This window comes from Macrosteles quadrilineatus, unplaced genomic scaffold (assembly GCF_028750875.1).
Source record: "Macrosteles quadrilineatus isolate MER2022 unplaced genomic scaffold, UCM_ALF_1.0 Scaffold_9__3_contigs__length_116548681, whole genome shotgun sequence".
NCBI classification, from domain to species: Eukaryota; Metazoa; Arthropoda; class Insecta; order Hemiptera; family Cicadellidae; genus Macrosteles; species Macrosteles quadrilineatus.
The window spans coordinates 87,259,987-87,273,902 of record NW_026542602.1 but is presented as its reverse complement, the minus strand read 5'-3'; the positions used below and the strand labels follow the sequence as shown (position 1 = coordinate 87,273,902).

Below are 13,916 nucleotides of genomic sequence, written 5' to 3'. Positions count from 1 at the left end.
GTAGGCCAAGTCCCGAGTCACGAATGGCGAAGGGAGGGACGACAAGGGACTTTTCCATCAGGAACGGTTCCATCCAATCTGTTCCATAGAGGAACTAACAGTTGCAGTAAAAAAAGTAGGATTTATTACTGCAGCGAGACGGTTGTACCTTTTCTATGGGGATGGGTGGAATTGGAACGCAACAGAACAGGGAAAAACAAAACAGTAAATAAACAAACAAACAAAAACTAGCCTTTCTAAGTTCGAAGGCTACTTTTCTGTTTTCTTTCGAATACATTTTAAAACCAAAAGTCTGATTCTGCCTTCTGTTTCAAGTTGTTAATTGTTATGAAGCTAGCTCATAATGTTTTCCTTTCCAAATATTATTACTAATGCTGTGCCCATTATTGTTGGTGGTATGAGTGTTACGCTTGCTGCATACATCACAAGGAAATATTGGCTGAAAGAAGATATAAACGACGATGATGACTTTGTGAATGAAGTGTTATTTTTCAGCAACCAAGGAATAGCATGTAGGGACCATTTCAAGAATGAACTTATCAATAAAAAGACTTGTCATTTAGAAAATTGCTCTTACTACAATTTAAGGTTAGTAGGTAGGTTACCGGTACTAGGCCTAACTTAAACTTTATTAGCCTAGGCCTAACTTAGGCCTATAGGTTTGGTTTGGTAATATAAACATAGGCCTACCGGCTGCACTTTACTTGACGTCCTACACTCATTCGATTGTTTTTTCGATTCGATATTTTCATTCGATTGTTTCGTTCGATATATCGTTTGGTTAGTTAGGTTAGGTTAACCTTACCTAACCAACCAAACGATATATCGAATGAAGCAATAGATTAATCGATATATCGATCGATATTTTCATTCGAATGAGTGTAGGACGTCAAGTAAAGTGCAGCCGGCCTACCATAGGGGTTACTATTCACTTTCCCCAACTCACCTAAAACGTCCTATAAAATGTATTAACTTAAACTGTTCCTGGACCCCAACACTACAACTTTCTCAAATTACTTTGATTGCCATGACTTCCTGTAGACACCACGCCTAGATTACTAGACACCACCCCTGAAAAACTCGCTTAACCCTCCCAGTGTTACTTGACAAAAATTCGACAAGCAGCACACTTTGTGTAGTGTTACTTGTCGATTTTTCGACACGCAGACATCGTTTACGGCGAAGGCTCTATGACTGACTGAATCGTATTGAACTGGATCGAGTTAGGTATCGTTCTTTCCGTAATATTCTAAGCTTTCTCCAGAGGTCTGTCTCAGTGCTGTACGTTCTCTGAGCCGATCGTAATTGTAGCAGACAGCTGACGTGCGTGTATTTGTAAACAGCTAGGTTACCCTCGGACCGATGACTGATGTGTTTTATTACGTTTATCATTGTTTTAGTGTTAAAAATCAAAAGTAGTGATATACGTGTTGCATTATAAGAAGATTTAAGTGGTTTTGAAGTGCTGGTTGATGATCCTGAAGAAGTAGGTAGTGATATTGATGTAAATTATCAGCCAGATTCCTAGCTATGGTTAGGCTATGTATTCTTAGCTAAACGCTATGTACTGAAATCTGTTTTTTGCCCATAACTTATTTATTTGCAAATCTACTTCCTTATATTATTATATATTTGTAATCCTCATAAAATTTAGAACAATGTGGCTATTTTCAAATATTTATAGGCCTATAATTTATACAATTTCATTGAGCGCGAACTTATTTTTATTTTTGAAAATTTTCAAAATTATATTTTTTTTACCTAAAAATTTTTTTTTGAAAAAATGTTCCTTATGTTTTATATATAATATTGAAGCCCATGATTTTCCAAACAAAATGGTATATAGAACATTAGAATTAACATTGTTTTAAGCTTCTCAGATCCGTTTTAATAAAACCTTGCAAATGCGCCAAAAATAGGTGGACATTAAGGCCTAAACTATGGACACTTGGAGGGTTAATCATCGTGACAGGGCAGTTCATTACTATAACTAGACATATCACCAAAATTAAGCCGCGTTTACACCGGAGTTAATAACATAAAGTTAATTAACTTTTGTTATTAACCGGCAGTTATTAACAAAAGTTAATAACAGAAAGTTATTAACAAATTATTTTGTACTTCAGTTTTTGTTAAAAACATTTATGTTAAAAACATTAAGTTACTCCACTATCTTGAATCATTGCTCATGCACAGTCAGCAGTTGTAGATGAGACAATGGTGCGAGAGGATGACGTGGTTCTCGCTGCAGCTGTGTGCGTTGTTTTGGCTACTGCTGCCCAAAGGAGACCTAGGAGATACTGTGTGAAACCGTCACTCAGAGCAAGGACTTTGTACAGTGGGAGTGATATGTTAAGTGATATGCAAGAAGACAATCGTGACCCTCTTTCAGGTGAGCTAAGGTGCGATGGAAGCATAAAGAATTTCCTCCGCATGACCAGCTGTGATGTTGAGAGTCTGCTGCAGTTGGTACTTAGGGGCGACTAGCGCGCTCTCTGTAGCACGATGCTGGGCACGGGGGTTGCGGGGAAGAGAGGGGCCTGTTATTAACAAAAGTTAACGCGCTAAAAGGGACCATTAACTTTTGTTATTAACATTTGTTAAAAACATAACACATTTCCTTTGATCTTTACCGACTCTTGATGGATAACATAAATCTTGTTAATAACAAGGAATTTTCTGTTAAAAACACGAGTTATTAACTTTTGTTTAGGGAAATTTTTGAGCGATTCTGTTATGTTAATAACTTTTTGTTAAAAACACGTGTTATTAACTCCGGTGTAAACGCGGCTTTAGCCTAATGGACACCACACACAGATTACTAGGCACCATTACCAACATAACTAGACCACCCGTAATCTAGCCCTACCATAGAACGGAAGACAATGTCGTCCCTAATGATTCTTCATCAAAGAAAATAAGTTAATGATTTCAGGTACCTCTCAAAACATGGCGAGGACTACAAGATGAGAAGATAACTACCGTAAGCCATTGAAAAACTTAAGCCACCCAAAACAGTGTAGGCCTACCGGTATACAATTGGTAGGATTGCAATGACAACAAGGCCAGATCATTTAAAAACTTTCGCCTAAGCCTATAACTTATGTGGGACTTAAATGCCATGGAAATGTTGGGCAAAGGTTTATCAACATGTTTGATCCAGAAACACCACAATTTAAATTTACCATAACACTTTAGGTACGGTACCGGAAGTGTAAAAAATAAAAATATAACTGTGGTCGATGAACTTGTCATCAAATTGGGGAGCTTGGATGATTAACTTAGAATTTCACCTCTGACTTTTATGACATGAATCAAAAAAATTTGGAGTTAGTCCAACCTTTGCCAGTGAACATCGATTAGCGTAAACGCTAGTTTTTGAAAGAATTGACTTTTTTAGCCTTAACAAAATGCCGTCTGAAACATTTTTGGCAATTTTATGCTTATAGAAAATGCTTACGTTTGTGGGACTAAGACTGAAACAAAACAACTCAACCCACAGAGCAAGAGCATTCCTGAAAAAAAAAACAAAAAAAATCATGGCCATTGTTTAATTATCCAACAATTATTTATTCTAATGAACTTCAATACCAGAATACAACTTACTTTATTAGGCAGAGTTTTTTTAATCAACTCCAAAATATGTTTAAGAGCTACGACTATTTATTTTTATTTTTAGATATTACAAAAATATTTCCCCTCGGCTGTACGCCCTGCTCTGGGAGCTTGTGCCTATTGGGAGATCCGGCCCTGGCTAGCTGGCAACCGCCGGCAACTGCAATGCCAATAGAGAATGAGTTGTTGTTTATGATTCATTCAAGATTGTTTTATTTGGTTAAACGAGGTTTATAACGACTGAAATAACAAGAAACAAATTGTAAACAAAATTCAACCCGTACATTTCATTTCATTTTCATTTATTCATTTCTACGGCAAATGCCATTAAACAATACATATCAAAACAAGATGGTCTGCAAAAATAAATACAAGAGTAGCAAATATACATGGAACAATACATTCAAGAGACTAGACAGATTGTATAGAATGATCCGACTCATTACAAAATAAAACATGCATGAACAAGTAGAATAAATAGTTGCAGACTAACATTACAAGAGACATCATATTATACTAATTGTAACGACAGAATAAATACTCAATACAAAATATTATACATATACATGAAGAAGCAAAATAGTTTAAGACTGACATTACAAGAGATATTCTATAAATTGGTGTAAAATACCTGCATTTATGCGATCTTGTGTTGTAGCTGAGTTGCTACCGGTTTCAACTCACATTGGAGTCATCTTCAGGCGGTTATAAGATGTCTTCTCGCTTCATTCGAAGGTCGTCAAATGGATAATAAATAAACAAAACACAAACACGTACACGGACATAAAAACGAACATTTAAAGCTGTAAAAATACTGAACACGGTAGGCCTACGGGACACGACACGACGTGATGCTCTAGACATAACTTTCGCCCGATCACGTCGTGTCGTGTCCCGTAGGCCTACCGTGTTCAGTATTTTTACAGCTTTAAATGTTCGTTTTTATGTCCGTGTACGTGTTTGTGTTTTGTTTATTTATTATCCATTTGACGACCTTCGAATGAAGCGAGAAGACATCTTATAACCGCCTGAAGATGACTCCAATGTGAGTTGAAACCGGTAGCAACTCAGCTACAACACAAGATCGCATAAATGCAGGTATTTTACACCAATTTATAGTATTTAAATGCGATCAGGAGGCTAAAATTCAATATAATGAAGAGATATTCATATCACTAGTTATATAACAGAATAAATACCACAACAAGAAAAATAAAATACAAGACAGGAACAAGGCAAATTAATCAAATTTTACATGACTCATATTCTGTAACTTCGGTAGGATTCAATCAGTCAGGAGCTCGAGAGCACACTTACGGACCCGTTGAAGACTGTCAAAGAATAGGTCACACTCCGACGCCACTTGGTTTCCCAGTCTTACAAAGCGAGCCAGAGGACTGTAGTAGTCGTAGTTGGTAGATTGGTGGCGGCGACTCAGAAGTCCATGGGACCTGGTACTTGATGGTACTTTGAAGAACATTTCAGACAAGAGGTCTGCACACCGTACATCACCGTTCAGGAGTTTCAGGAGATATACCACATCTGCCACGTCACGTCTCAGAGCAAGGGGATGGAGTTTCAATGTTTCAGACAGTTCAACAACATGCACATCCAAGTACACATAGCCAAGTCGAATTCCGACCAGACGAATGAAGCGCCGCTGCAGAGACTCCAGTCTGGTTTTGGCCAGGGCTGTGTAAGGGGACCATACAGGGCTGGCGTATTCAAGAAGTTGACGGACGAGTGCACAATAGAGTGATCGAAGAGCAATTGGGCTGTTGATTCCTCTTGAGAAGCGTGAGATGAAGCCGATCATTTTACTGGCCTTACTACAGATTATGTCGATGTGGCTTGAGAAGCTCATGTCACTATCGAAGTAAACACCCAAGTCCTTTATTTTCTTGACTTTTGGGATTTGAATACCCGAGATTAGGTACTGGTATTCAGCTGGAGACTTTGATCGGCAGAATGTTATCATAGAGCATTTGCTGGGATTGACGGACATGCCATTAGCACTGCACCACTCGTCGATTGCAAAAAGACTGTGCTGCAACTTCTGATGATCTCCGTGTGATTTCACTTCTGTAAATATTTTCAGGTCATCTGCAAATTGTAGAGCGTCGACATAGATCACGTCCAGGAGGTCGTTGATAAATACATTAAAGAGACATGGGCCCAGCAATGAACCTTGTGGGACCCCAGAAGATGGAGAGAACTGGGGTGATCTAGATGGACCAATTTTCACTGATAACATGCGACCTTGCAAATAGCTAGACAACCAAGATAACAGCGGGCCAACAATACCATATCCTTCAAGCTTAGATAGTAGGATGGAGTGATCTACTCTGTCAAACGCTTTGGACATATCGATATAAATAGCGTCAACTTGTTAACTCTTCCGAAAGGCAGCCAGGACATATTCTTGGAATAGCAGAAGGTTGGACACTGTAGATCTACCTCTTACAAAGCCATGCTGAGACGGGTGAATGATGCTTGAGATGTGAAAGTTGAGCTTGTCTAACACAAGGCTCTCGAAGACTTTACCCAAGACAGGCAGGATGGTTATTGGACGATAGTTCTTTGTGTCAGCAGGGTCACCAGCCTTGTGTATTGGTGTGATATAACCACTCTTTAGTACAGTACCCTACAGTACACCAGACAGAACACTAACAATAAAACTGGCTTCAGCTCATAAAGTACATAGCCTAAGGATAAGAAATATTTTAAGGGAGTATGTTTTATCTGTGGTGAAGGTGAAAATTGGGGTTTCTTTTTTTTACTAATGTACAAATATGGCAACACAGATTTTTGGATAGAATTTTTTTAATAACTTATTTAGATGAAATTATAATTTTGTCTGATAAAATACCGTAGTTTCTCTGCGGTACTGTACCCATTACATCCAATTTATCAGCCATTAAGGTTCAAAAGGTTGGTTCTCAACTTAAACACAATTCTAGGCTACAACCCAAACTCCACACAATTATTAGGCCTACATGTTTTCCTGTCTAGTTTAGCAATAATTGATACAGTATTAGGCTTCAATTGATTTCCATACACTTTCCTCATTATTTCATCTTTTCAGGCGTATGATTTACTACCTTGAAAAAACAGAAAGAACTCTGGATATCTGCCTATACTTGATAACATTGTTCGATCTTAGTCAAATTGTTGTCCAGGCTCACAAGAGGGGGGTCAAAGTGAGAATAATAACAGATGAAGATATGGCTAACGGATCTGGGTCCCAAGTACACAGTTTCTTTGAGAATGGTAAGCACGTTTATTAATGTAAGTAACTTATTAATGTAAAAATGTTAAATGCAATGCAATGACAAAACCAAAGTCATGGGACAAAATTATCTCAGCCAGTTCATTTTAGCCAGGGTACTTATCGAACTTGCACATAGTTATTTAACCCAGCCCACTGATAAGTAATGGAGTTTTCCGTCTGTAAATAAATAAATAAATATTCTGTTACGTTGCATTAAACTGATATGCTGTTTGAACACAGGATTTTCAGACCATTTGCCAGTGATTGAAAGAGGATGTCAAGTAGGCCTACCGTATAGCAGCATTTTAGGCTCTCATACCTGATTTTCTTATTTTTTTTTAAAGGTTTCCCGATAAAAACTAACCTCAATAAATTAAATTAATTTTACATAAAATCATAGCAATATTTAACCCTCCGAGTGTCCCTGGTTTTGGCCTTAATGTCTGCCTATTTTTTGCTCATTTGCAAGGTTTTATTAAAATGGATCTGAGAAGCTTGAAAACAATGTTAATTATACTGTTCTATATACCATTTTGTTTGGAAAATCATGGGCTTCAATTATATACATAAAACATAAGGAACATTTGTTTCAAAAAATTTTTTTAGGTAAAAAAAAATATTTTGGAAAATTAAAAAAGAAAAATAAGTTTTATAAATATTTGAAAATAGCCACTTTGTTCTAAATTTTATGTGGATTACAAATATATAATAATATAAGGAAGTACATTTGCAAATAAATAAGTTATGGACAAAAGACAGATTTCAGTACATAGCGTTTAGCTAAGAATGCATAGCCTAACCATAGCTAGGAATCTGGCTGATAATTTACATCAATATCACTACCTACTTCTTCAGGATCATCAACCAACCTTTCAAAATCACTTAAATCTTCTTAGAATGCACCACGTATATCACTACTTTTGATTTTTAACACTAAAACAATGATAAACGTAATAAAACACATCAGTCATCGGTCCGAGGTTAAGCAAGCTGTTTACAAATACGCACGTCAGCTGTCTGCTACAATATTTTCAGAACTAAAATGAATAGCGCTTAGAGACAGACCTCCGGAGAAATCTCTGAATCTGTAAAATAAAACGATACCTAACTCGATCCAGTTCAATCCGATTTCGTCAGTCATAGAGCCTTCGCCGTAAACAGTGTTTGTGAGTCGCTGCAGCGACACAAAACACTACACAAAGTGTGTTATGTGTCGCTGCAGCGACAAATGACACTCGGAGGGTTAATAAGCTAATGTTATGTTAAAAATAGACCACTCTGGGTTTTTAATTTTATAAAGCGGTATAAAACGAGATCTTCTTGACCCTGCAGGCGGGATTTTTGTTTTGGTCAAGTATAAACCCTGGTACCAACTAGGCCCGTGGTTAGTATCAGTGTTTCTATACGCGGGATTATTATCCCAAAAACGGGATTTTTAGACCATGAGCGGGATTAAAAGGGGATGCAGGATTTTCGGCTATGATGTTTATTTATATTTTTCTCTACTTAATTTTAGAGAAAAACTAACTCCAATTGATCAAACTACTATAGGCTATCAAAATATAATAGTAATATTTGAACAACTATTTAAACATGATATATAAAAAATAACACTCGGGATTGTTTAACAAAAAACATGCGGGATGAAACAGGATCTTTTATTATTTAAAAGCGGGATTGAAATGGGATTTCTCGACCCAGTAAGCGGGATTATTTTTGGGTCGTGTGTATTTAAAATACTGGTTAGTATGTGATGCGCTGTGACATGCCCCCCCCCCTCCATGCCGACATTGATTTAAATCATAAAATGAATACCAGTTACACGGGCATCTGCAATATAACAACGATACCTTACCTTACCTACGTGGGCACTCATACCCCAACAAGTTTTTGGCCTCGCCAACAGCCGCTCGCCATCCTTCTCGGTCCTACATGAGATCTAGCTTATTGTTGTTATCTGGCAATAACAACTATTGGGTTTACTTTAACATTACTCGCATAGTAAAGTAATAAGGCAATCCATCAAGCAAATATAAAATAAGTTGAACTTTGACCCACAAACACATTCATATTTATAAGGGTACGTTAAAGTTCAATTAAAAAAAAAATGTTTTTATTTGAGATGTTATTGTAAACATTTAAAACTCTTAACACGTTCACTGCTGAAAACCTTTATACAGGTGCTCCTAAACTGCGGAGCCCCGGCACGCTAACTGAATCAGCGATCGCTATTGGCATTGAAATATCTCAGTAAGACAAATTACAAAAAAACAGTGGTGATTGTTTTGCGTTACCCCGAAAGTGGACGTAGTTCACTGAAACACCCAAAGGTAGTAGCACTGCCTGGATCAATAACCAGAGTCTTTGTAATATGGCTCGAATAGAGAAAATCCCCGAAAACGGGACAAAAGCATTGCCAGACGGGATTTTACGGGTCGGTTTAGTACCAACCTACACCAAAATAAAGCTCGCATTCTACGCTACAGGCTGGCAACAATAATTACAACGATCCCCGGCAATGGCTGAGCTCACATTGAAGCAAAGTTGCTGGCATTAATTGGTGAAGGACGTGATTTCCCACCACCACTGCTTTTTTGCACCAGTGGCGCCGGTACCGCGGGGCAAGAATTCCCGCCCCTCGTTCTGAACGTGTTAAACAGTCATAAATTACTGGTTTTATCCTACATTTTTTCGGTAAACTCATAATTGTTCATTTTTAGGGTTACATCACTTTCTGTACGTATGATTATTTAGGCCTAAATGATTTTAATGACGCTGTAAGCTACTTATTTTAGGAACTTTTTGTAACGATATTTCACTGTCCAAAAGTTTTTTGACCCCCTCTTTCTAAACTCACTGCCACTTGGTCTTTTGCTTATTTCATAGGAAAAGGATGTGATGCTATTACAATGCTAAATAAAACTCGTCAAACGTAAATATAATCATAAGCAATAACATGGTAGTAACTTTATTTGCTAACCAATTGATAATATGTTTCTCATCCAATTTGACTAAAGGAACTCACATTGGTGAGTGAAGGAAAAATTACATAAAAAATAAAAAGCCTACAAATAAAGATGAGGGAAAAACAAGTAGCGACATAATAATATCGCTATTATTAGTATCTTTATAAATAATTATTATATCTTTTTGGTATATAAATATACAAGATTTTAGGCGTACCAACACGTTAGCAGGCAACATACGGCTGTCCGTTGCGGATATTGCGGAGCATTTAAATTTAAACGTTGCTGAGTGCACAGGTGTGCTGTGATTGGGGTGTATTATATTTGGACTGGATTTATGCAAAATAAAATAGTTTTCTGTGCTGCATTCTGTGGTAACAGTGTTGCACTATTTCAAATCATGACTAATACAGAATGTTGTGATGATTCAAAACTATAAAACAGATGGTGAAAGTAAACATCTGCTTTTAAATTATATTTATTTGTAAACATTGTGGTTCCAAAAGGGTGACATTGGACCCCTTAAAACCCTCTGTGGCGGAGCCCTTTTGACGGATCTGCACCAAACTTGACAAAAACCATCCTTGCATAATGCCTGAAAGTTTCATTACAATCTGTCGAGCGGATAGAGATAGATATAGATAAACTACCACCACCCACCTGTTTTGCGCATGCCAAGGTAAATGTTTCCTCCCTTGTTACACAGGAAACAAAATAGCTTCAATTTGACGTAAAAAATGTTTAGTTACCTTGAATAGTAACATAGACTAACCAACCACAAGTAGACTTCTCATCCCATTGTAAATGTTGAAGATTGTATTTTGTCTAGTTCATGTACGGTGACACTGGGTGCTAGCGTCGAGCAAATTTTGTTTCTATTATTTTAACACTAATAATGAAACCCTACCCAGGCTGATGTTTACCAAAACCCCCGGTCTGTTAGTTCTATTAAGTTTTTCAAAATCAATACGTCAAGGTCAAACGCCTCACTCAAACTAAACACGTGGCAGTGCTTCCGGACTTTAAGGGTCGGGGGAAGGTAAAAAATGTACCATCTGAAATTGGGCTGCTCGCCCACCACAGTGAACCAGTGTTTGCCAACATTAGATAATGAAATTTCCCCCATGGCCTCACAGACCAGGGTTTTGGTATTAGTGTTAAGGTTAATTTCATGATTTGAGGTTTACCTCTGGGGACCTCAACTTGAAAAAGTAAATCGGTCCCGGACCCAGGCCTTGAGACCTCCGGTAATAGCTTATTCCCTATATAGGAAATTCGTACAAGTAAGTTATTGATGTGTTTTAGGTATCCCAGTCAGATTCAGACGTAAATGCACGACGTTGATGCATCACAAGTTTGTCATCATTGACAAAAGACTCCTGATGACTGGGTCTCTCAACTGGACGATGCAAGCCTTATGTGGAAACTGGGACAACCTAATAATCACGTCCCAGCGTCAGATTGTAGCTGCTTTTATCTCTGAATATGAACGACTCTGGCAAGACATGAATTAAATATCTTCTATGTGAACAAAGAAGGCTGTTGGCAAATAGAATACATTTGCCAACACTTGTAACACATTACATTTACATTGTGTTGTACATTTGTGTTACACTTAGGCCCGTAAGTTTTTTGAAACTGCATATGTTTTTTTATGATCTCGTGAAACTACCAGTGTGCTGGAAAATTGAACATAACGTTTTAGGTTTGTATCCTGAAACCCTTATTAATTAGGTCTTGCTTTAAAATAAGAAATAGAGTACTCAAACAAATAAGGGTCTTGATTGATATTTTTATATTTTTACAAGAATGGACTGGACAGTCTTTGAAACTAGCCTTATGTTTGATAGTAAATAAATAAATGAAACAAAAAAATGTTTGTTTCACTGCGTTTTATTAACCAATATAGGCATACTTAACAGTAAAAAATATTTTTGTGCAAAAAATTTCATAAGCTTGCTTTAGCAGTAAAATAGGCTAAGGCTATGTGAATATGAAATATATACGTAGCGAGTCCAATAATTCCAAGATATAGTCAAGAAATGGTGTTCTAGAGTATGTTATGAAGTTAATTTTTTCTGTTGAAGTATATTCTGTATGAAGTGTATAAAGGTCCATTGTTGTACACTTTATTTTTCACTATCACTTTCCTACTTCACAATTTTTTATTACTTACACAGTACTATCAAGGCAACACTGTTTATTTAGTTGCCTAGGTACTATTCGGTCTTTCTCGAATTTAAGTGAGTCGGCTCAGTTGGTAGTGACAGACACAATGAGGAAAAACTTACTCATACGCCTAGTACGAACACTAAGTTTGGTCATACGAATGATTGTTTATACGTGGTTATATGATGAAATATTCTAAAAAAATAAAGGTGAGTTTGTCTTAAAATTAAAACTGAAAAAGTATATTTTCTCAGTCTCTCAGCAGCTACCTGGTCATGCGTTTGTTTATTTGTGACTAATTTATCATTTCTGGTTTAGGGCCAAAAGACCCTCCTTAATTCTCTATTAGAGCATAACCATTTTATCAATTCAAAATTATCCAAACTTTGAGAAAATCCAAATTTGTGAATGTTATATTGTACCAATAATCAATTGACCAACTATCTATTGAGCAGTATTTTATTTTTTATTTTAGAAAATCTTGAAATTTTTGTTTCAGTATGGAAAGGGGCAGGTAGCTAATTTAGGTAGGATGTGTAAAGGGGGAGTATTATTTGGGGGAGATTTGTGCTCCTGACCTCAGGGGGGGGGGGGGCGATGGCACACTCGGATAAAGAATGTACAATTGGATCAACAACTCCAATGAAAAACTAGGAAAATAACCATTAATCTTCTTTTATTACATAGAATAAAATAGTTTTTTTTGTTTTTGCACAACACGAGCAAGTTATAATAATACAAAAAATAATAAAAAGTACCTGGGGACCGAGCTTTGCTTGGGAAAAATCATGAGTTTACCCTGAAAGCAGTCTTAGTATTGCAGATACTTGAATCCATTCCCCACACTCCGCACTGCTAGCCTTAAATAATTCTTTCACCATTTGCTGTGTCGTGGACATGTTTCCATCCTTTCTCATAGGATTTCAGTATTGCAGATACATTATTCTAACTGCTACAAACTGTTTCCAGTTCCCACACTCCACACTGCTCGCCTTTTCTACTTCCTTCACCCCTTCCTAGGTCGCGGACCTGTTTCTCTCTCTTCCCATAGCATTTTAGGATTGCAGATACCTTAATCTAATCGTCATAAACAGTTCCCACACTCCGGACTGCTCGCCTTTACTACTTCCTTCATCACTTCCTATGTCGCGGACCTGTTTCCTTCCCTTCCCATAGCATTTAAGGATTGCAGATACCTTCTAATCGTCATAAACAGTCCCCACACTCCAGACTGCCTGCCTTTACTATTTCCTTCATCACTTCCTACGTCGCGGACCTGTTTCCCTCCCTTCCCATAACATTTTTGGATTGCAGTTACCTTAATCTAATCGTCAAAAACAGTTCCCACACTCCAGACTTCTTGCCTTTACTATTTTCTTATCTACTTCCTACGTCGCGGACCTGTTTCCCTCTCTTCCCATAGCATTTTAGGATTGCAGATACGTTAATGTAATCGTCTTAAACAGTTCCCACCCTCCAGACTGCTTGCATTTACTACTTCATTCACCACTTCCTACGTCGCGGACCTATTTCCCTCCCTCCCATTGCATTTGATTTTAGCAATGCAGATACCTTAATCTAATCGTCAAAAACAGTTCCCACACTCCAGACTTCTTGCCTTTACTATTTTCTTCACTACTTCCTACGTCGCGGACCTGTTTCCCTCTCTTCCCATAGCATTTTAGGATTGCAGATACCTTAATGTAATCGTCTTAAACAGTTCCCACCCTCCAGACTGCTTGCATTTACTACTTCATTCACCACTTCCTACGTCGCGGACCTATTTCCCTCCCTCCCATTGCATTTGATTTTAGCAATGCAGATACCTTAATCTAATCGTCATAAACAGTTCCCACACTCCAGACTGCTCGCATTTACTACTTCCTTCACCACTT

The 13,916-nt window shown here is 37.5% G+C and overlaps 1 protein-coding gene across 1 annotated transcript; it reads left to right on the top strand.

The window, feature by feature from the left end:
- The first annotated feature begins 227 nt into the window (after positions 1–227).
- On the top strand, positions 228–11,959 carry LOC129002786 (uncharacterized). The gene is made up of 3 exons (XM_054430838.1): positions 228–588; positions 6,701–6,885; positions 11,158–11,959. The coding sequence occupies exons 1-3, from the start codon at positions 344–346 to the stop codon at positions 11,364–11,366; spliced, it is 639 nt and encodes a 212-aa protein (XP_054286813.1). The 5' UTR covers positions 228–343; the 3' UTR covers positions 11,367–11,959.
- The last annotated feature ends 1,957 nt before the right edge of the window (positions 11,960–13,916 follow it).

Coding starts and splice junctions, on each gene's coding strand:
- LOC129002786 (XM_054430838.1), top strand. CDS start 344: ATGTTTTCCTTTCCAAATATTATTACTAATGCTGTGCCCATTATTGTT. Junction 589..6,700: donor TGCTCTTACTACAATTTAAG/GTTAGTAGGTAG, acceptor TCATCTTTTCAG/GCGTATGATTTACTACCTTG. Junction 6,886..11,157: donor ACACAGTTTCTTTGAGAATG/GTAAGCACGTTT, acceptor GATGTGTTTTAG/GTATCCCAGTCAGATTCAGA.